This window comes from Hippoglossus hippoglossus, chromosome 21 (assembly GCF_009819705.1).
Source record: "Hippoglossus hippoglossus isolate fHipHip1 chromosome 21, fHipHip1.pri, whole genome shotgun sequence".
Classification (NCBI taxonomy): Eukaryota; Metazoa; Chordata; class Actinopteri; order Pleuronectiformes; family Pleuronectidae; genus Hippoglossus; species Hippoglossus hippoglossus.
Window position 1 is genome coordinate 22,259,154 of NC_047171.1, and position 22,317 is coordinate 22,281,470.

Genomic DNA, 22,317 nt, shown 5'->3' on the forward strand with positions numbered 1-22,317 from the left:
TCACTGCTCTTATTTCTAAATCATCGTACAGCCTCCATCCTTCTTTTCCCCTGAAGATAAAATGAACTATATGTCTGTTCTCATGTTTTTGTGCAGCTTCATGAAACAAATCTGACAAATACTTCGGGATCATGAAAGCAAACTGAAAAAGAAAAAGTATCATCAATCAGATGTTTGTCCAATAACCGTTGAAGATCAGTTTTCATCCTCCCTGATGTTTTTCCCTCTGTTCCTCCTCTGTCCTCCCCTCTGCAGGTGCTCTCCTTCCTCCCTCATTCCTCTCTCTGTCCTCACTCTGTCCTCACTCCCTCCTCACCGCTGCAGGTGCTCTCCTCCCTCTGTCCTCCCTCTCTGTCCTCACTCTGTCCCCACTCCCTCCTCACTACTGCAGGTGCTCTCCTGCCTCCCTCATCCCTCTCTCTGTCCTCACTCTGTCCTCACTCCCTCCTCACCGCTGCAGGTGCTCTCCTCCCTCTGTCCTCCCTCTCTGTCCTCCCTCTCTCTGTCCTCACTCCCTCCTCACCGCTGCAGGTGCTCTCCTCCCTCTGTCCTCCCTCTCTCTGTCCTCACTCTGTCTCCACTCCCTCCTCACCGCTGCAGGTGCTCTCCTCCCTTTGTCCTCCCTCTCTGTCCTCCCTCTCTCTGTCCTCACTCCCTCCTCACCGCTGCAGGTGCTCTCCTCCCTCTGTCCTCCCTCTCTCTGTCCTCACTCTGTCTCCACTCCCTCCTCACCGCTGCAGGTGCTCTCCTCCCTCTGTCCTCCCTCTCTCTGTCCTCACTCTGTCCCCACTCCCTCCTCACCGCTGCAGGTGCTCTCCTCCCTCTGTCCTCCCTCTCTCTGTCCTCACTCTGTCCTCACTCCCTCCTCAACACTTCAGGTGCTCTCCTCCCTCTCTCTGTCCTCCCTCTCTCTGTCCTCCCTCTGTCCTCCCTCTCTCTGTCCTCACTCTGTCCCCACTCCCTCCTCACCACTGCAGGTGTTCCCCCCCTTTGTCCTCCCCTCTGCAGGTGCTCTCCTTCCTCTCTCTGTCCTCACTCTGTCCTCACATACCTCTGTCCTCACTCCCTCCTCATCACTGCAGGTGCTCTCCCCCCTCTGCCCTCACCTTCTCCTCCCTCTCTCTTCCCTCTGTCCTCACCTCCTCCTCCCTCTGTCCTCACCTTTTCCTCCCTCATGTCCTCAACTTCTCCTCCCTCTGTCCCCACATTATCCTCCCTCTCTCCTCCCTCTCTCCTCACCTCTGCAGTTGCTCTCCTCCCTTTGTCCTCCCCTTCTCCCCCCTCTCTCCTCCCTCTCTCCTCACCTCTGCAGGTGCTCTCCTCCCTCTGTCCCCACCTTCTCCTCCCTCTCTCCTCCCTCTCTCCCCCTTCTCTCCTCCCTCTCTCCTCACCTCTGCAGGTGCTCTCCTCCCTCTGTCCTCACCTTCCTCACCTCCTCCTCGCTCTGTCCTTACCTGCATTATTTAACAGTCTCACCTCTGACCCACATTCAGCTGCGGCTCAACATAAACCTCCTTCTCTCCGCTGCGCGCTGATTGGACGATATGCCCGGCTCGGGAGGGCGCACTCGTGAACCCGCCCGGCCTGTGTTTCCAGGAGACTCTCCAGTGTGCCCGCGCACCCACCGCGTGCCCGCTCTACCCTGAACCTACATAAGACGATTCCGGGGCGCGCGCCCCGTTAGAAATCTGTGTCGGGCGTGCCCGCCAGTGGAATGCGCGCCCCCGCTCTCCCACCCTCCTCCTCTCGTGCTCGTGTGTTTGCGCTAATTGCGGAGCTCCGCTATAACAGAAGATAAAATGTAGAAACTCATGAACGTTTCTCTGACAGATTTCCCACTTGTTTCGTTGCGTTTAAACAGCGCAGGGAGGATGAGGAGCGTTTACGCGCAGATTCCGCATCTTCTTCTCTCTTGTTTCTCCTCAGGATGAAAACACAACATCTTTGGACTTGGAGCGAGTTGATGTTGGAGCTGATGGAAACACACGAGTCTGTTTCTCTCCATCTTTTCTGTTTCCAGTGGATTTAATCCTGATGCGACACTTGGCACTTCCGAAGTGAATTGACGCGTAAACGCCAGGCAGAGCAGAAGAAGACCTGCTCCTCCTGCGCTGCCTTTATTTTATTTTATTTGACTCTACTGAACAATGTGTTTCCAGTGTTGATCTGAAGGATTACAGCTGATTTTGTACATGTAGACGAGGCTCAGTGTGTTCGAGGGGATTCGTCAGAGGCTTATATAAGAGCAGCGTCATGTATGCAGGACGCAAGAGGAGAAAACCGGTCCAGAGAGCGTAAGTCCTATTTAATTCTAATATAATTATTATTAATAGAACTGAGCATCAACATAAACTCTCATTTAATCACGAGTTAAAATAATAATCGTAAAAAAAAGTCTGAAAAGTTCCAGGAAAGAAAAACGGTTTCTTATGAGAATTAAAAAATCTGATTTAAATTCGAATGGTTTTGTTTTCAAGTTAGATTTAAAATGTTAAATTGTGTATTTATTCCTCGTATGTTTCCTGTGTGTGTGTGTGTGTGTGTGTGTGTGTGTGTGTGTGTGTGTGTGTGTGTGTGTGTGCGTGTGTGTGTGTGTGTGTGTGTGTGTTGCTGGTTTAAAGCCTGAGGATTATTGCAGGCCTGCAGCAGCAGAATGATTTTAACCTTCAACACTTCTCCCTCTGATTTTCTTTATGTAACAGTTTCTGACGAATGTTCGAAGGGAAAATAACTTAAAATCACATCTCATCGTTATTATTTTAATTATTAATTTAATTTTAATGACACTGACTCACCGGCTCGTGCTCGGTGTTGCGCCATTTTCTGTCAAAACGCCCTTCAGAGGATCAGACCGAAGTTTTCTGTTTTTCTCGTCAGGCGGTTTAAACGGCTTGGGATCATCAATGTTTATTTGTTGTGTTTGTACATTTTATTATTCGTTATTGACAAAAACCCGGTAAATGCTAAATATCATAAAAACAGGCCCTTGCGCAACCATAACAGTAATCGCCTTTTTACCCTCAGAATAAACAATTATATCAAATCCTCAGCTGTAAAGATGAATATATGCAAAGTAAAGACACAGCATTTAATCTTTTTCTCATTTGCAGCCGTTTTGGTGCAACATCTTAGTCGATGACCTAATTTCTCTGCCAATATTTCAGAAATACGAGCAGTATAATGTAAATAGATGATGAATTCAAAGCTTCATATTTTGGGCAAAATCTCCAAACTGAGTCAGAATTTGTTTATGATCCGAGACCTGCTGCATCAATATAAATACAGATGCTCTGTGCGTTTTGAGAAATGAAGCTGCTGCAGGTTTATGCTTCACTCATTAAATAATTATAAATGTTTCCAAACAACTGATGTGATGGAGGAAATTTGAGCTTGACAGACAGATAGGGAGATGGATATATAGATATTTAGATTGACAGATGGATAGATTGATAGATTTTATTGATCTTAAACTGGGAAATTCCTGTGTTACAGCAGCAAGGCATCACACTATACAAGATTTGAAAGAACAAAAGTATACAAAATATAGACTATAGTTTTTTATATATATATATATATATATATATATATATATATATATATATATATATATATATATATATAAACTATGTACATTTAGAGTGCAATGTACATAATAGCAGGAGGTTAAGGTTGAGGCCTCTGCTGCAGATGGTGCTGAGACTCAAGACTGTGACGCAAAGATGAAGAAAATGTGACACACACACACACACACACACACACACACACACACACACACACACACACATTTGATTTATTTAATTTCATGTTTTAATTTAATTCATCTTTGAAGAACTAGATGGAAATTAGCATTAAAGCTAACTCAGGCTCATTCCCATTATTCTGTCTGTTGATCAATACGCAGCGTCCCTATCAAATCAAATATTAATACATAAACAAATATAAATATATGGATTGATTGTTTGAATAATCCGGTTATGACTGGTTCCATTTTTCTCCTTTATGAAGATTTAATATGTTTTATTTAATGTAAACATGTAAATTATAAAATTATGACACAGATTTAACTCATGATCATCAGGATGAAAACAATCACGTCCAACTGGTCCGAGATGTTGTATTTTTAGATGATTGATCAAATTGAACGAGCAGCTCTGAATGCATAAACATGATTTTATGTGATTGTGTGAAAATTATAGATCAAAACAGAAAAATGGTTATAATTGATGATGATAAATATATTTCTTGTGTCAGTAAACAGTCCAGAAAGAGCAGCATGAGTTCAGGTGCAGGCAGAGCTGACATGTAAACATCCCTCCATCCGTCCACAGCCGTGCACAGTGATGACATGTGACAGTGTCAGCGTGTGTGAGTGAGGAACAGTCATGGCAGCCGCACTGTAAACTGTCAACTCGCATCGCTTCTCTGTTTGAGTAGAAATATTTGTAAAATCCTGTGAACCCAACATGAAGCACTGACACACAAAAAATTGGAAATATAGGCCGCACACAATCACACAATAACAAAACAGGAATGACTCTTAGTCGAGGGCCGAAACAAATATAAAACACAAAATATGTCCTCTGTGTTTCTTTACACGTCTTAAACAGTCAAAGTTGAAGCTGTTGTTTATCTTCCTGAATCCACATTTTCTCGCCATCAGTTGTTTTCCAGAGCCTGAACGATTTATCGGTTGCTCGATAATATCGTCCGATGTGAACCTTTGACAAACATTTAATGTTTATAAACATATATAAAAAATTACAAAATAAACAATGCATGATGTTTATTTTCTTAGTTCAAGTTCTATATTTGCCGTCATATGTGTTTTCTTTTTATTTATACATATTTATAATAAACTGGTTAAACTGTAAAATATCAGGCCTCAGTTACAACATAGGACAAGATGGAGAATATCCCTTTTATGTTCTACTGCACTAATTAATGCCTACCACCAGTTGATGTTATGTTGACATGGTCTTCTGCACAAATTAAGTTACCAACTACCAGTAGATATTAGCAGGTCCTACCGGGGTGTTTCTGGTGTTTCAGCCTTTTAATCACCAGACCCCCTCTTCTAAGGCCGGCCCACCACAGGTTGATCAGACCTGGGTGCATGTCCCTGACATCTCGGGGCCCAGTCGGGGTCTTTCCTCCTGATCCTGGATCATCAGCTGCAGCGTTCTGCAGTGTGTGATGTTTCTTTTATGGCCTGGTGCATGGCTTGTCTGTGAAACCCCTGCAGCCAACCTCCACAGGGCAAACTATTGCTTTCCAGCCACGTTGTTCTGCCTCAAAGGCCATGTCTGCACGCCCCTCGCAGACAAATGTGGTTCTTTGAACAGTGCTCAATGTTTTGGACTGCGAGGCATTGGCAGCATTTCTCTTTGTCTCAATTGTTGCTGCAAGACATTCGAGTACCTGGTTGTGTCTCCACGTACATGTATACCAGCCTGCCTGCCTGAGACTCATTTTACAACCAGTGAGGATGAGGGTAGCTGGAGTTGAGCACAGTGGGCAGGATGATCTCCGTTCAGCCATTGCTGCAGATTTTTGGGTGAGGGAAGGAAGTCATAGGAGTTTCATAACGACATCTAAGGAATCATTGCCATATTTAATAAATATGTAAATGTATCGGCAGATGTATTGGTATTAAAATGATTGTACTCTCTAATATTAATATCGGCCCCAAAACATCCAAATCAGTGGGACTCTGGTTTCTATTTCTAACTCACAGTGGCTGAAATAAAATGCCCCCTTAAAAATATTAAAATCTACTAGATTCAGATTTTTACTTGAATCCACATCCAATTGCAGAAACTCATTAATATGTCAGCCCAGTATACTTGCTGAAACTTAAAAAAAAATTGGGATCTGTGTATTATTTTAAAAAAAAATTTAATAATTGAAAAAAAAAAATCCAGGATCCATCTGTTAATCTGCATCAACACCAAAATGTAGTTCCTCTCAGACCCAGGCCCATCCGTCCACCAAGTTTGGATGAAATTGGTTTTGTATGGAAATAATTTCATATATTCAATATTTCTAAGGTCTCACACTAAGAAAAGTTATTGTAGTAAAATGTATTATTATTATTATTAGTCCTGCTTATTAATCTGCTATAAATATGATCATTTTTATTCTGAGAAAAATGTTTAAATAAAATTTTGCATCACTTTCACACATTTCCACAAATTTCATTTTGACACATTTGCTGTTTTTGGAAAAACTGTTGAAAGAGTATATAACGTGTATAATATATTTGTTGTGTGTGATAATTTCACACCTCATCAAATAAAGCAAACACAGCAAAAACAAATACTAGATTTAAAAATAATAATTTTATAATTAGCAGTAGTTCTGTATCATTCTTAAAGTGCAAAAAACTAAAATGTTATTATGACCTTAAAAATATACCCTTTGTAAAGTTTTATGTTCAAGTTCCAGAACCTCTGGGATAATTCAGTAAAATGTGTTGTTTTAATCCCAATATTTATTATACTGGTCTCAAAATATATTCTCTATAATCCTGTGATTTATTGTTTTAATCCCAAATTCATATTGTACCACCAAATTGTTATAATCTCTAACTTTGTTATGCTTCTCCAAATAACTGTCCAGACGTCCTAAAAAACGGATCTCTCTCTCTCTCTCTCTCTCTCTCTCTCTCTCTCTCTCTCTCTCTCTCTCTCTCTCTGTTTGTTTGGGGCCTTTGAATGACCACTAACGTTCTTTCTTTGACATCATCCCTCAGGGTGAAGCAGCCGCCGGCCGAAGGGGCCAAATCCAACCCATCCAAACGGCACAGAGACCGGCTGAATGGCGAGCTGGAGCGGCTGGCCAGCCTGCTGCCTTTCCCTGAAGAGGTCACCGCCAGTCTGGACAAGCTCTCCATCCTCCGCCTCAGCGTCAGCTACCTTCGCGCCAAGAACTTCTTCACTGGTAACTCTTCAGCACTAGTAACTGGTTTGAACTCGCAGCTCGGCACAAGGTCACTCGTCGCCCCAAACTTCGGCGTCTGTCATGAACTTGACTGTGACACCAGCCAGTGAAAACACCTCTGTTTGGCTCCGGTCGACTGTTTTACGTAACATCTCTGACATGGAGAGCAATTATCTCATCTGTCACATAAACATGTTTCCAATCAGTGGCACAGTTTTTGGAAATCGTGTCGTTTGCTTAGAAACTCAGAAGATCGATATCAAATTAATGAGTTTTATGGCCAGCGCTCAGAGGGAGGGGGGAACTGTCGCCATGGCAACATGATGCGTCAGCTTCCATCATTTCACATGTGAACGTTTTTACATTTTTCTTATAGAAAAGCAGCAAAAAAGAGATTTGAGGGCAGCGGTTTCTTGACCAACAGCAGTGACTTTATTGAACAGTGTGAGTCAAACTATATCAAATACAAACAGAGACACAGTCCCAGCAGCTCGGTCTCTGCACTTCAGTCTTTACATAGAGTCGAACCCAACCCACAGCATCTGCTCCATAAATAAGAAAAACCTCGTTCGAAATGACGTCTGTGATAATGCGATGCCTGAAAATCCAGTTTCATAACAGCAGCAGCAGCAGGTTCACGTCATGTGGTTCATTTCATTTGTCTAGACAAGCTGCTGCTGTTATTAGAGTCAGACCAGTCTTTTTAAGAAAGAATATATATCTGGAGTTATGATGTTAAATGAGAGTCTTTGTGGACTGAAGATGATACACACTGGAGAAATATCATGGCAGCTTTAGGTCTTTTCTATTTAACACATTCATTGTTGGTTAACGTCACAAGTCGTATAATTCCAATGGAAAATTCTGCAGTTGACTTTTATGTATGTGAGAATATGAAGATTAAAGGACCAGAATAAACGTCATGAGATAGCAAATAATTCGGAGGTGAATTTTGACACATCTGCTCCACTTAATGAAGGTGTAGCTCCTCCCTCATGTCAGGAGGAAAAACTTCTGATTGGTTCTCACTTTGTAAACATGGCCGAGGTTATTCAAGTTAGTTAGATGGTGTTCTGACCAAGTCAAACAACAAACTTATAGCCTGTTTCAATCGCCCCCTGGTGGCAGGCTGCAGTATAGGTAAATAAATCCTGCCTTCTCCATGTTTACAGATGGAACATGGACCAAACTTATAAATAAAAATAGTCAATTCAATTAAAGATGTCTCTGATCTGATAGGCCTTCATTGTGCAGTTGATTTTCACTTGATGAAGATCAGCTCAAAGTTTCTCTCCTCCAACCCAATCTCTGAAGGAAATGAAGTAATTGATCTCCACTCTTTTAAGCTAATTTAAAGCCCAGCATCTCTTTAGCACCTTCGGCAGATCTGCACGTTCATAATATGAAGAGGAGGAGGAACAGGAAGTAGCAGTTTAACACAGCATCTGTTTCTATAAACGTTCTGGTCCCTGCAGCCATTACAAGAACGCCACCGCGAGTCACGTCGCTCGCTTGCTCTAGTATTTGTGCCGGATGTGTTGGCCAACATCTCACGGTTCATCTCATCACTCAGCGCTGTGGAGACCACCGCAGAGAGAGAGGGAGAAAAACCAGCCACCGCCTCATCCAGATGATTTCATAGCAGGGAGAAACCCTCAATATTTCATCGAGACCCGCGTCTGTGACGAAAATGAGGATGTGGCGCTCTGCTCGGCGTCCATTAAAACCGTACGCAGAAGCATCGGGAGGAGTTGCATGCCAGCGGATGAATGTGTACAGTTTTCTCTACTATGCGGAGCGGAGACATTGTTATTTTAGACGATGATCTTTCAAAGAGAATGCTGCAATGCGGCCGTCAGATGCTCTTGATGCATGAATAATTGAAAGAAACCCTCAAGTTTAAAGAATTTATGAAAGGAAGGCAGAACAATGTTTGTTTAAGGCAGCGACTTTTTGAAATGGCTGTTTGGGGTGAGACGGGCTGGACGCAGGGCCGGTGATCCGAGTGTTTTCGCTGGATTTACCAAACACATTTCATATTTCGTTATTGCCGAGTGTGTTCGTGTGCATGTTGCTTTGTTGTGTACACGTGGAGGCTCCTGAAGAAACGCAACGTTCATCAGATTCATTTCTCTCCATACATTTCAGAGCCACAACTAGATTAGCATTTATTTTTCCCTTTCTGTAACGTATGGAAGTATTCAACCTGTCAGAGTGAATTATTGATAGTGGATTTCAGTTGCAATAGGTCAAAGTGTAGCCTATAGACAAACCCTCTTGTCTAACGGCATTAGCCTACTTCCTGGACGCTCTCTAAGTAATTAACGAGCTCAGGGCTCTTACATTAGGGGGCAGCTCCTCGGAGAGAAAGCTCCGTGGACCCCGAGGGCCCGGCGCTTGCGTCCGCCTCTGTGGTTCGCCATAGTTTGTTGTATGTAAACAACGCGAATCCTGCTTGTCAGAGGCATCTGAAAGTGAGTGGTCTGCGCAGCGATGACTTAGCTCCAGCTCACTCTGGGAACGCTGCCACCGATTCAACACTCCGCTGCTGCTCCTGTGTTTGGATGTTTAGAAGAACTGTTAAACGCTCACACAGGCCCGACTTCATTAAGTATTAAAACGCATTAGATTTGCTTTGCATTGAGCTTTTTCTTCCTGAATACGTCATTACAGTAACGGTTCATACTCAAAGTTGGTTGCACCCAGGGACTCCACCACCGTAGCCGTGAGTGTAACTGAATATAACGTGGGAGTTGAACACAGTCCCTCACAGAGTCCGGTTAATCTAGCAGACAGTATTATCCAGCCCAGCTGCCATCTTTGTTATTGTCTGGAGCCACAATGGGCTCGTCCCTCTCAGCCAGTCTGAAGAGAGGAGCATCACCGCGCTGAAACCAATAAACGCCCAATCTTCACTGGGTGTGAAGCACCACACGGCATGACACCACATGAGTGAAATATGTTCAATAGAGAGTGGATCCGCCCGAGCCCATCGGGGCCATGGGGAGAACTCAGGCCAGGTTCAGGTCGGGTTGTCTGGTTGATTTTATGTGTCTGTAATTGGGGAAAACATCAGGCTCAGGTCGGATTCGGACGGAAAATTGCGGCAGGAGCTTCACTCAATCAATCAATCAATCAATCAATCAATCAATCAATCAATCAATCAATCAATCAATCAATCAATCAATCAGACTTTATTTATACAGCACCTTTCAAACAAATCCGTTGCAGTTCAAAGTGCTTTACAAGCGATTGACAAAATGTTAAGAAAGCATTAATAAATTCAGAAACCAATACATTGTAAAGGATTACAAAGTAAACCATAATAAAACTATAAAATGTTAATAAAACAAGACAGAATAATTAATGAGAAGAAAGATATAATAAAATATAGATTAAAAAAAAATATTTAACCAGTGTAAATTATAAAACGTCGAGCAGAAAAGATGGGTTTTATATCATTTAAAATTGTCCACATTTTCAGCTCCTCTCAGATCCTCTGGAAGTTTGTTCACAGCATCACCACATGTTGTTGTTCTGCTTCATGGAAAATGGTAACAGAGAAGAACCAGAGGTTCTGAGAGGCCTGGTTCATAAACCAAAAGCATCTCTGACAGATGGTGCAAGGCCGTGTGCTTTATGAACTAATAAAGGATCAAACCGCTGTGTGATGATGATGAGCTTCTGCAGGAGTTTCACTTTGGTCTCAGCCGCGCTACTGGTGGTTTCCAGCAGTGTCAGTCGGGTCACAGATAATCAGCCGTGGAGAATCAGTGATACGCTCACTGGAATTAGTCTGCTCTCAACTCTTTATCCATGTGTGGCGTGAGTTTTACAGCCTGACGTGTCAAACCCTTCTCCAGAGAGACGCATCTGTAAAACTGTGATTAGAATTTTAAAGAAATTTGGTTTGAAATATACCTGAGATTCATTAAATTGTCACATTTAGTGCATTTTTTCCTCTGAGCAGCACTTTGTTTTAGGGAACTATCATAAAACTCACACAATTTAAGTCGTCCGGTGCCACCAATTACATTTTCCTGAGTTTTTGACCTCAGGTGGCCACTATGGAGCCTTTATAAGGTTTCACACCATTACTCTGATTAACATCAACAGAGAAACAGTGAATGTAACATAACATTAAAACAGGGAGGGCTGTGAGAAAGTTTCTTTTCATAACTTTCTGCCACTAGTGTCGTCATATTTTGCATCTGCTGCTTTTCCTTATTTCATATATTCTGATACTCAGCTCCAACATTATCTGGACTCATCTGCACAACCAGGATGTAGAATATGTTCACTCAACACCATGAGGGTGACAGAGTCTAATTATTTGTCCATTTACTCCAACACATACTTTGTTATCATCATTACAATTACTTGAAGCCTTCAGGCTGTTAGTTTTACTTATTATTCTGAAAGACTGAACCAGTTACCTTGTGCAGGAAACAGCTGTGGTCAGGTTCAGTCCACATCATTACAGAAAATGACATCACTGATTTTCCTGAAACTTGGTGGAAGGATGTGGGCCAAAGAAGAACTCGTTATCTTTATGAGCAGATTCATTTCAGGGAGCAGATTTATTCTTTCACTCTCCTCAACATTGTGTCGTTTACACTTTTGTGAATCCCTCAGAGAAATTTGGTGCAGATTTGTATAATGATCCAGATTTTGAGTATTTTTAGGTAGGTTGTCTTTATTCAGTTGGTAACATACATACTCTCAACTCTACATCACAGAATGAATATTTTGAACATTTCTGTCTGTGTTTCTGATCTCAACATATGTTGATGCATTATAGTAATAAAGTGGCAGATCAGCCTTGGCAGAGGCTCGTCAGTTTTAATTTTAATTCCTCCCCTCAGTTACATTTCCTGCTTTAACATGACACGGTTTGGTTCATCATGTTTTTTCTTAAAGTGTATTTCCCTATATCCTCTAAAACCTTCCTTCAAGCTCATCAGGTGGATATAATGAGCAGCTAATGATTCAAATACATTGTTTTTAAAGTGGTCGATTTTCATTTGAGCAGCGATTATTAGAGATAGATCACAGTGAGGGTTGGTCCTGTGGGGATATTGTTATGCTGTTTATGGTGGAGGAAACTCTGACAAGATCCTGGATGACACAACTAAGCCAATAAGAGCTCTCCTGGGTTTCTTGGAAGAGTCGTCGCCTGCAGCCGAATGGCTCGATCTCCCTTTTTTCCTTTTCCTGTGCCCCCTCACTCACCCCAGATCCCTTCTTCTCGTTCCTCTCTTGCTTTTCTGGAAAGGGTCTGTGGGTTTTAGGCGCAGGCAGCAAGAATCAAACCTGCGCGTCACGTGGCGGACGTTACATAACCGCTACTCTCTCAGATGCACGTCAGATGGTCGCTTCTGTGCTCGGAGCCTCGGCGAGCACTGTACTTTCATAGTTCATAGAGTTTAAAACCTGCGGTGGACAGGAGATGAAATTATGATTAATCCTGTGATTTTCATCATAGCAGCAGGACTGTTGTTAAAGTGAACTGCAGCTCTTTGAGTTTCGCTCCATTGTAAATATAGATGGAGATTAGGAGAAATAATCCCTGTGGACAGCAGAGGATTCACTTTGCTGTGGTTTGGTGTCGGCTGTTTGTGCCGACAGATGGACGCATACTGTTCCAGGTTTTACCAGAAACTCAGTGAAATGGATCTAATGAGTTTGATGCTCACGTTGAATCCGGATCAGATGTAGAAATATTGTCAAGTAGGTTTTCACATTCAAACCATTTACTGCTTTAGAAGGTGAGAGGAAAGATAAAGCAAAAAGACAAGAATCATAAATGTAAGCTATACAATAAAAATGAAGGATTAAAATATGTGTATTATATAAAGATATGTACAGAATGTCACCATGTACAGTTGTAAACTGTCCTCGTTCCTGAGACATATGTCCAGCCCAGTTTGAAATTAAAGCTGCACAGATCAGTAGTCATAGATTAACAGTGGGTCAAAAGACGAACTGGAATATGAAAGTCGACTAACTGAGAAATGTATTTCCTCTGTTTTTAGTCATGTTTAGCAACTTTTTTAGTTTCACTTTCCAACTAAAGCAAACGACTGTTTCCAGTAAAGAGTCTCTCCTGAAGCTGCTGTACACAACCTGCTGGGCAGCAAAGAGCAGACAGACAATTCGTTCCGCTAGCTGGTGAACATAGTGCAGCTTGAGGGCCTCATATTTCTGTCAGAAGTAGGAGGAGCCAATAAGAGAGGCCTGAATTCATCAAACATAAAAAAAAATGTCTCTTTGGCTGTTTGAATGAACATTTATGTTCCTGTAACAACTCTACGACTGGTCAATAAAAAACACGTATTGTTGGTTTAAATAAAGGTTTTTTTAATGATATATTGTTAAAACATTTGTTAGGCTTAAGTTTTTAAGTTTTAACTAAATAAATTACACTTAATCCAAATTTTATCTGTCAAAGGTACAATGAAAAGTGAAAAGCCAAATATATATTGAAGTAGGTGGCGACCAAAACAGAGCTAGTAAGAGAAGGGAAATCAGGTTTAAATGAATCAAATCTCACTAAATGTTTTTTGACAAAATAATATGTCCACGTTAATAGCTGGTTGTGCTGCCCCCAACAGGCCATAAAAGTTATCGTAAGTTTTTAGTCCGTGTACATGTTGACTATGGTAGTAGTAATAGTTTTTTTCTAAATTACCTACATTCCTGCTCATTCCTTCAGTCATTAATCACACTGCATATCCTTACTGGGTTGTTGGGTTGATGGAACCAATCCCAGCTGCCAACTGCAAAACTGTGTACTGTTGAGACAAAGGACAGTTTACATGAAGTTTGGCCCTTCGGAGGCAATTTTTACTTAAACATTTGCATTTTTTCTATTGAGATTTAAATTTCCACATTTTCACTTGAATAATGTCATAAAAAACATCAATCGATCGTATCGACAGTGAAGCATATATGTTTTTTTCCTCTTAAGCTGCAAATTCCACGTAAAAAAACAACAACACAACAGTGGAGGAGAAATTCATCTTTCTTCTTTTTTTTTAAGTTTCCAGAAGGTGGACCTTTTCTATTTATTATAAAAGCATCAGCATGAAACGCCGTCCATTAATAGAGACTTGGCAAACATGGACCTGCGCAGCTCACGTGTTATGCAACTCCCGCTGGATCAGGCCGCGGATATAGAAAATGAATTATGAAAAACCCTTCACTGCTCCTAATAGAATGCACAGCAGCTTTGTTCACTCATGAAGTTGGTATGTACAGTGACTGTGGACTAATGTGATGCATCTCGTGTCGCTTGTTTCCCTTCAAATCGTCACTGGACTGGTATTGTAACGAGTCCGTAATAACAGAGAATGAACTGTATTCATGTCAATCAATTCAATTGAGTTCAGTGGGGGAAACGGCTGCGCAACATGTCGCCGGATCGCTGAAAGCAAACGAGGCCAAGCAACTCAATTTAATGTAATTAATGTCCATACATCGCTGGCATGACATGGCACGCATGGAATTGGCTCACAGCTGGAAACGATCTGTCAGAGCTGCAGTGTTTCTATAGGCCCTCGTTGTCTCTGCCGCTCTAGGATTGGTTACGTAAGCGAGTGGCTGCTGTGAAAGTCTTGTGACATGACATGATACCCATCTCCGCTCGGCTCCGGAGGAGGAGGCCGATGATTTTGTCATTTGAAGTTCCGGCGTCCCCTCCCCCACCTTCCTGTAGGTCGACCATCCGGACACAATTGAAAGGCAGAGCTTTGCGGGGGCTACACGATCAGCAGTGGGTCATCCCTTCATGACGACCCCCCCTCCCTCTCTCCATCCGTCCGTCCCCTTCCTCCCTCCCTCTCTACCCGTCCTTCCCTCCGTCCTTCCCCTACAGGGCTTAGCCCCCATCCCCCAGCCCCTCTGATCACGATACGGCTCTGAGAGGAATGCAGGCCATCGAAGGGAAAACCTGGTAATCAGGAGTGACCCCTCCCCACCTTACCCCGCCCAAATCCCATCACTCCTCACCACCTCCTCCCCCTCCTCCCATCTCTCTGGATCCCCCCTCATAAGCAAATATGCACCCATGTGATAGAAAAAAAAAACCTCAGGAGACACGAAAGTAGCGCAGGGTGCGTGCACTCCCCCTGCATTAGTGACCGCGTGTTCATGTTCATGTTCTATATGTGAGCCTGTGTGTTGCATGCATCCATGTGTATGTTGGGGGTGGTTTGTGTGCATCGCGTGTTCATTTACTGCAGCGTTCACAGGGTGGGGGGAGCTGAAGGAGTTTCTATATTTACTCGCTGCCATTCACACTCTGCTGGCATAATTAACACACAAACACACTCACACACATGCTGTATGCGTGCACAGGGCTGTGTGTCGCTTCATGTGCGTGAAGTGAAGTGCAAACGGCAACTCTGAGCATCGTTTCAGACAACTTGTTCAAGTCATGCTGCGCTGTGATTGGCTGCTAGTGTCGCTGCGAGGCAAATGAACGGGATGCAGTCTGTTTTTATCGATTCTTACAACTCAAAACTGTAAACAAACACACACACACAGACACACATAGTGGATGTCAGTTACCACTACTGATGCATCCAGCTATTCCAGATTAGCGATCCTTGTTACCGTAAAGATTAACACCTGAGCTAAGAGGACAGGTTTAAAACGCAGTGATTCAGTTTCCCTGGCAACAGTGGGATAGGAAAACTAATTCATAGAAACAAAAAGATTACATTTTTATCCTCATTCAAAAAGAATAAACATGTATGCATGATTATAATAATGATATTTGCAAATTCTCTGGTTTATAGTCGCTTAATTATTTATTACTTTTCTATTGATGTTTCTATTTTAACTTTCCTGTTGTGTGACAAAAAAATTGGTTCCAGATCCTGGAATTTTCTTTCTTTAACATCGTGAGATATGGACTTTTTCGCCATTTTCCAGAGCTGCTGTAAATTCAACTGTATCTTTAATGCAGGTGTACATTTAAGTATTATGAGTATGTTTTGTTCCTTTGCTGCATCCTTCGTATTCTGTAACATAACAGGGTGACAGAGCTTTAGTTTGGAAGTAGTTTCAAAGACCTGAAGAAGTTCATCCATTATTTGTTATGTTTTCATTGCTGGTTTTCTGACTGTCTGCAGGATTCCACAAAAACAACAGGACTGATTTTCCTGAAACCTTGTGTAAGAGTGGGGCCTAGAAAGAAGTCGTTCAATTCTAGAGTGGGTTCGATTAAGGGGGCAGATGTTTTTGCACATTGTGAGATGAGGAGATTTTTTGACATTTTTGTGAATTTGTTCAAGAAAGATTGCAGAGATCTTTATGAAAAATATTTAGGGCATTGATGTGATCTGTGTGTGTGTGTGTGTGTGTGTGTGTGTGTGTGTGTGTGTGCGCGCGTGCTCACGCCCTACTGAGCATTCTTGTTAGTTGTAGTTTTCCTCCAACATTTGTTGCTTCGGTTTGTTGAACAGAAACACTTTACCTTAACGAATGAAACACAGTTGATCCGGTAGTCTCTGTCATAAAGGCAAGTTTATTTGTACAGTACATTTTCACAGCAAGTAAATTCAAACATTCACACATATAATGTGTATATATGCATATTTGTCTAAAGACTGGCCTGTGGTTGGAGCCATTCCAGTTTATTTGGTGAGGCCATCATAAACTGAGACACATGCAGGGACGTGTACTGTAGAAAACAAAGTGTCATTCTGCCACTGCATGGAATTTTCCTTTATTTCAAACTGATTCAGAAAGTTTTCGGAGATTAGCTGTGTGCTCTTCCAGTCAAATGCAGGGAGCGTCAATCATGTTTCAGTGAAGAAGAAAAACTGGTTGATCATCTTTTGTGCATCCTCGTAGTTCTGCCTGTACACTGTCACTCCAGGAGTCAGGGTTATAGTTAAAATGGTGTAAACAATCAGAAAACTGTACAACTACTCAGATACGGTTAGAGCAGTGACATATCTGTGCTTGCTTTTGTCACCAATGACAGTCGACCTTCTCAACCATCACAACAAAAGTAATTCTTTGTTGTGCGCTCGTCCTCGTGGCCTGAATCCGTCCTGGCACGGCTCCAACACAAACTGCAGCGTTTCCACTTCCCCTCCTCTTCTATATAACCAGCCGTGTAAGTGTGGGTGCGTCCTCTAATCGCGGCTGCAGAGGATGTGAGACACCGCGGGACACTATGGCCGCCCCTCCAACCACCGTCCCCTCCCCCCTCCTTCACGGGCCTAATACGCTGGGTTAATGCCGCCAAATATAGCCCTGTTTCATGATTCAGACTCCTGCCATTGTTGTCCCATGTGACCTGACAGCAGAGACATGCGTGATGTGGTGTAAACAAAGTCCCTGCTGCAGGTACTTGATGTGGAAACCTGAGAAACGAGTGTGTGTTCAGGTCAATCACTTTATTCATCTGTAATTAGTCATATTCCAAACCACTGATATTATGAGCAGATGCACCGATTGAACTTGTCAGTCACGGCGGAGGAAATTCTGCATCTGTCTAAAAATAACTGATCAACAGGGGAAAGTGTTGCTCTCTTGTGATGAGTAACATTTTATCCCGAATCTTTCCCTCGATCGGTTGGATACAACAAGTGTCTCTGAGCTGCGTCATGTTTGTGTGTTTTGTCTGTTATCGAGGACACGCCGAGGCCTGTTGCGACGCTTTGGAAGAATGCCAGTGTGACATGTAGGGATTGGGCAGGAAATTGAAGCGGCACCAGCGCAGAAAATCCGCCCTAATCCCGTTGTAAATAGCATGATGGGACAAATTGAAAGTGGACAAATATTTGATAAATATTTGCTGTGTGCTTAATGTTTTCTGGGTCTCAGCTTCCAGCCGAGTAAAGCCCACAGTGAGATAAACCCCTCTGCCGCTCTGTGGGGCGGTGTCAGTAAGCTTCGAGTTGGACGCTCCATGATGGAGGCCCAGAGCCAAGCAGGACTCTCCCAGAGCAGAAGGTTGCAGTCCTCTGAAAGTGTTGAGAACTGGATTTTGGTTTGGTGCTAACTCTCTTCTCAATATGAAAACATTTATGTACATTGAGGACAGGGGATTCCTGCCTGGACTTTTGCATCCCATGTGCGGTTAACGTTTCGATATTGTCAAGATAACCATATCCAATAAAAACATCTTTTGATGGGTGCTGGATCAACCTGACGTTCCAGTTAAATTATTTATGTGCCAGTTGCATTTAGAGCACAAGGTACTTCCAACGAGCTCCCAGCTGAAATACCCACAATCCATCTTCTCAGGTGGATGTATAGAGAAATATCTAGAATAAGCATGTTAACAGGACAGAGCATGAAGGACTCATGATGGAGGTAGAAGAAATCGCGTGATTTGTTCCAAAGAGATTGTGGGTATTTAAGAAGAGGACTCTGAGGAAGAGCCTCATTCTTGAAGCATCACTGGTTAATAAGTTCTCTAACGTGAGCTTTAATGTGCAGATTTTCTCTTTTTCAATAGCGTTGAGATTAATGAAATATCGCAGTTTTGGTCTGGACCAGTTCTACAAATCAAACCAAAACCACAATTTCCTCGTTAGGATTTGAATCTTAAATATAAATAATAATTTGTCGAGCTCAGACTTCTTATTGGTATTTACCACATTAGTGATACAGTTTTAATGGGCTGTGCAAATGTTAGCGAGTTGACACAGAACCACTGACACCTTAGCAACATGTTCAGGTGGTTCTTGTCTCTTCGTGCACACAGAGAGGTGCATTACTGTCACAGGTTAGATAATATATATAACAAGATATAATACAAGTTTACTTCAGCCTGTTTGTTGCATTGAAAACAGATTTTTAGTGTTGAAATTCAGATGATCTATCCTCTGCAGCCATTAAGTAATAAATATAAATTATTTTGTATGAGACTGCAGCTGACTGCATTATAAACCTAATTAATTTATTACCTTCCAACAAATGTCATGTTAGATGTAAAGCATCAGTTAAAGTTGTTGTTTGAGAATTTCCTCCTGGCTCAACTCGACTTGTTCTCATGGCTGTCGACGTCTCAGAGGAAAATAAGATGTTAAATGTGTTAAACTCAAATGTACCTTTTGACTCTTTACACTTAGAAACAGAAACAAATGGGAAAAAACGCATTCAAGCTTCAGCTTCAGCTTCAAGCTGCAATAAAAATGCCTGCGAAAGCAGCTGAAGTTTGACAAACTGAATGATTTTCAGGGTCACTGCTTGTTTGTCAGGTTTGATTTATCAAATCCTGGAGCGGATACATTTACCCAGCTCCGGCTCGGGGCCCAGTGAAAGGAAGTAGACCGACCATGATTATAAAGTTCTCTAATGCATCACTTTTCTGCAGCTCTGGAGCACAATTGCAGCAGCCACTACAGAAACAAGTATTTAGATTTCTCTAAAAATACTGAGGAACAAGTCGTTTGAGCTTCAGTCTCTGAGTTTTATTGTTGTTGGAACAAAAGAAGTTTCAGTCAGTGGGTTGAGTTGATTCTGGTTCTTTCCAGTGTAAATTCCTTTGTTTTTGAAAAATATAATGAGAAGACAGAAGTTGAACTCATAAATAGATTAATCTTTTCTAGAGCAGCGAATATATTTCCCCTATTTCCTTAACTTAATGGCTCCAAATTTAATCAATACAGAATTCTGGTGGTTATAAAACTTTTTATTGTTGCGGTCAGAACAAAACACGGCACCATGTAGTTGTTGGTAGTGAACTAATTATTTTTAAAGACGAGCTGATGAACTCAGTTTAAAGCAGTTAAAAAATTAGATATTTCCCTGAAGAGGAGGGGGAGACCAAAAGCAGAGGTAACAGAAGTGACTATTACTTGAATTTAAGGCGACTGCTGACTGAGTGCCATTCTAGTTTTAACATATACTTCAAATCTTTGTGATGGATCCACAATTCTCAGGCACATTGTCTGTGAGTGTGTTTAACTGGGTGCAGCATGATTGAGCAGCATGACCAACCAATTTTGGTTATTAAAGATAAAGTCTGAGTCACGTTATTGTACAGTGCAATGATTCATAATGATATAATACAGGTTTTAAATTTAAAAAACAAAAGTAAGATGTGAAATTTGTCCTGCAGAGTTGATCTTTTTTCAGTATTGGTATAAAAAGGGAAATGATTGTCCAGAATGAAGAGGATGGAGGAGAGGCGTCTCAGTGGACACAGATCACTGACCTGTCTGTGTCTGATCATGTCACTGTGGTGTGTTGATGTATAGTGTTTGTTGTCCTGTAACTGCAGAGCTCCATTAAGCCAACATGAGTGTATATGGGAAAGCCAAGCTGTTCTGTTCAGTTTGCTGGGGACGCCTTTGGGTGATTGCTGCAGCTCTATTATGGTAAATATATGTGATGCAGTGGGAATGTAAATTCTTCATTATGTGCCCACTGAAGCCTGATAACAAGATCTGCTCTTTGTCCTCCCCTGGCCGTCCAAGAGGCTTTGTGTTGGCCCACTTTTTCTGGCTGGATTATGCTACTGACGCTGCTGCTGCTGCTGCTGCTGCTGCGTACCTGTGGTTTCTGATGCGTAAAGATACCGAGTGAAAACACACAGCAGCCACAACACACACACACACACACACACACACACTTGTCTCTCTACACTTACCCTAACCTAAATCTAATTCTAACCCTAAAACCAAGTCTTAACCCTCAAACAGCCAAATTCTCCTCACAATGATTGAATCCAAATTGGACCTCATAACTATAGCTAGACATGCGCGCACACACATTTAGAAAAGTCGGCAAAGCCACATACATGGTGCAATACTTAAATACAATCTATACAATCTTAAAACTGCAACCTAGTTTTCTCGTGATCAGGAAATAGTAATTACATGATGAAATACGAAACAGTTTCTTTTCTAGTGATGACAGAATAGTTTGATCTTCAGATTAAGTAAAATTTATCTTTTTGTGATCAATGGATGATTTTTGCTGTGGATCTAAAAATGCGACTGACTGTGTTGTTTTAGCTGTAACCAGACGAAGTAAGAAAATCCTCAATGATAATTATCATTAAACAAAAGTTATATATACGTAAATGCGCAATATATAAACGATAAAGAGATATTTACAAAAGAAGCAACAGCAACAATATTTACAATGTGAACAGGATTGCATAGAAAGAGTCAAATGAAGCATTGACAGTTTCGGGGTGAATTTTCATGGCAGTTGTTCTGGTTTGTGGTCGACTGGGAGCTGTGCAGGTTTTAAATTCATCCCATAATGTTCCTGTAGTGACTGATACTGAGTTTGTGGTTGTCAACAAAAACGTTACAGGCATCTATGGGGATTAAATTACAGATACGTGTCTGTGGTTAGAAAGAAGCTACATCAGCTTCACATCAGTGTCTCTCCAGAGCCTCACAAATGTTGTTTTAATGATCACGAGGAGACAAAATTAATACTGTTGTGTTATTTTCACAACACAATTAGTTCCAGACGTCAAGACATTGGGATGATGACGGTAGAAAGTATTAGATGAAATTGTTGTTTTAGATAAAAGTAAATACGTTGATACACAAAAGACGATGTAATCCCCAGTGATGTCAGAATAGCTTTTTAAAAATGGCCTTATACATTTATTTTTATTTTTATATAAAGTTTTCAATAATCTGGACATAATACTTAAATCAATTCCCAAATATTTATTCCCAGTATTCAGATTTTATTTATTTGCTTTTTTAAAAGCTCCTAAGGATTTTTTATAACTCTATTTATACAATGGCTAAAAAATACTAAAACAATATAACTACCATTTTCCTGAGCCAAGATGATACATTCAAATTCAAGTTGTTTATCCAATTCGAACATTTAAAAACTATTCAACTCACAATCATATATAATAAATGTAATAGAGAAAACAGAGAAAACCAGCAAACTCCATCATTTAATCAACTGGAATCAGGGAATAAATCTTGATAAATGGCCAATTATAAATATGATCTTTGATTAGTTTCATTCACAAGCTAACCGACTCATTGTTTCACCACTAGGATTTTTGTATTTAAATCATTGTGAGTTAATCATGGAGACGGTAAACAAAGGGATGAAGGAGGGATGACACGAAACAAAGGATCCCAACCTGAACCAAGAACGTTCTGTTTATATTATAAAGTCGTCGGCCGTGAGTTTACCCTGTTTGTTTACGCCTTTTTTTGCAGAGATACGTTAGAGCCGTTTCCTTTTGTTTTGCCCTTCTATCAGCTCTGAGTAGCACCTGGATTTTTTTGTGGGTCAAGAACGCGACACTCTTGCATGTCTGACATATGCTAGGCACTGCCCACGCCATCTCCTCGCCAGTGCGTTGGATTATATCACACTCCGTTCTCAAGGGCCTCTCCAAAAGTCGATCCGAGATGTCTG

General features: G+C 41.6%; 1 protein-coding gene across 2 annotated transcripts in view; it reads left to right on the top strand.

Annotated features, from left to right (window-relative positions):
• Positions 1-1,756: 1,756 nt before the first annotated feature.
• Positions 1,757-22,317, top strand: part of LOC117755165 (aryl hydrocarbon receptor-like) — a 40,319-nt gene continuing 19,758 nt past the window's right edge. For both annotated transcript variants that reach the window (XM_034574719.1, XM_034574720.1), the window contains exons 1-2: positions 1,757-2,294; positions 6,752-6,939. In XM_034574719.1, the coding sequence (XP_034430610.1) occupies positions 2,254-2,294; positions 6,752-6,939 (229 nt within the window). In that variant the 5' untranslated portion in view covers positions 1,757-2,253. The remainder of the gene's footprint in view (positions 2,295-6,751; positions 6,940-22,317) is intronic.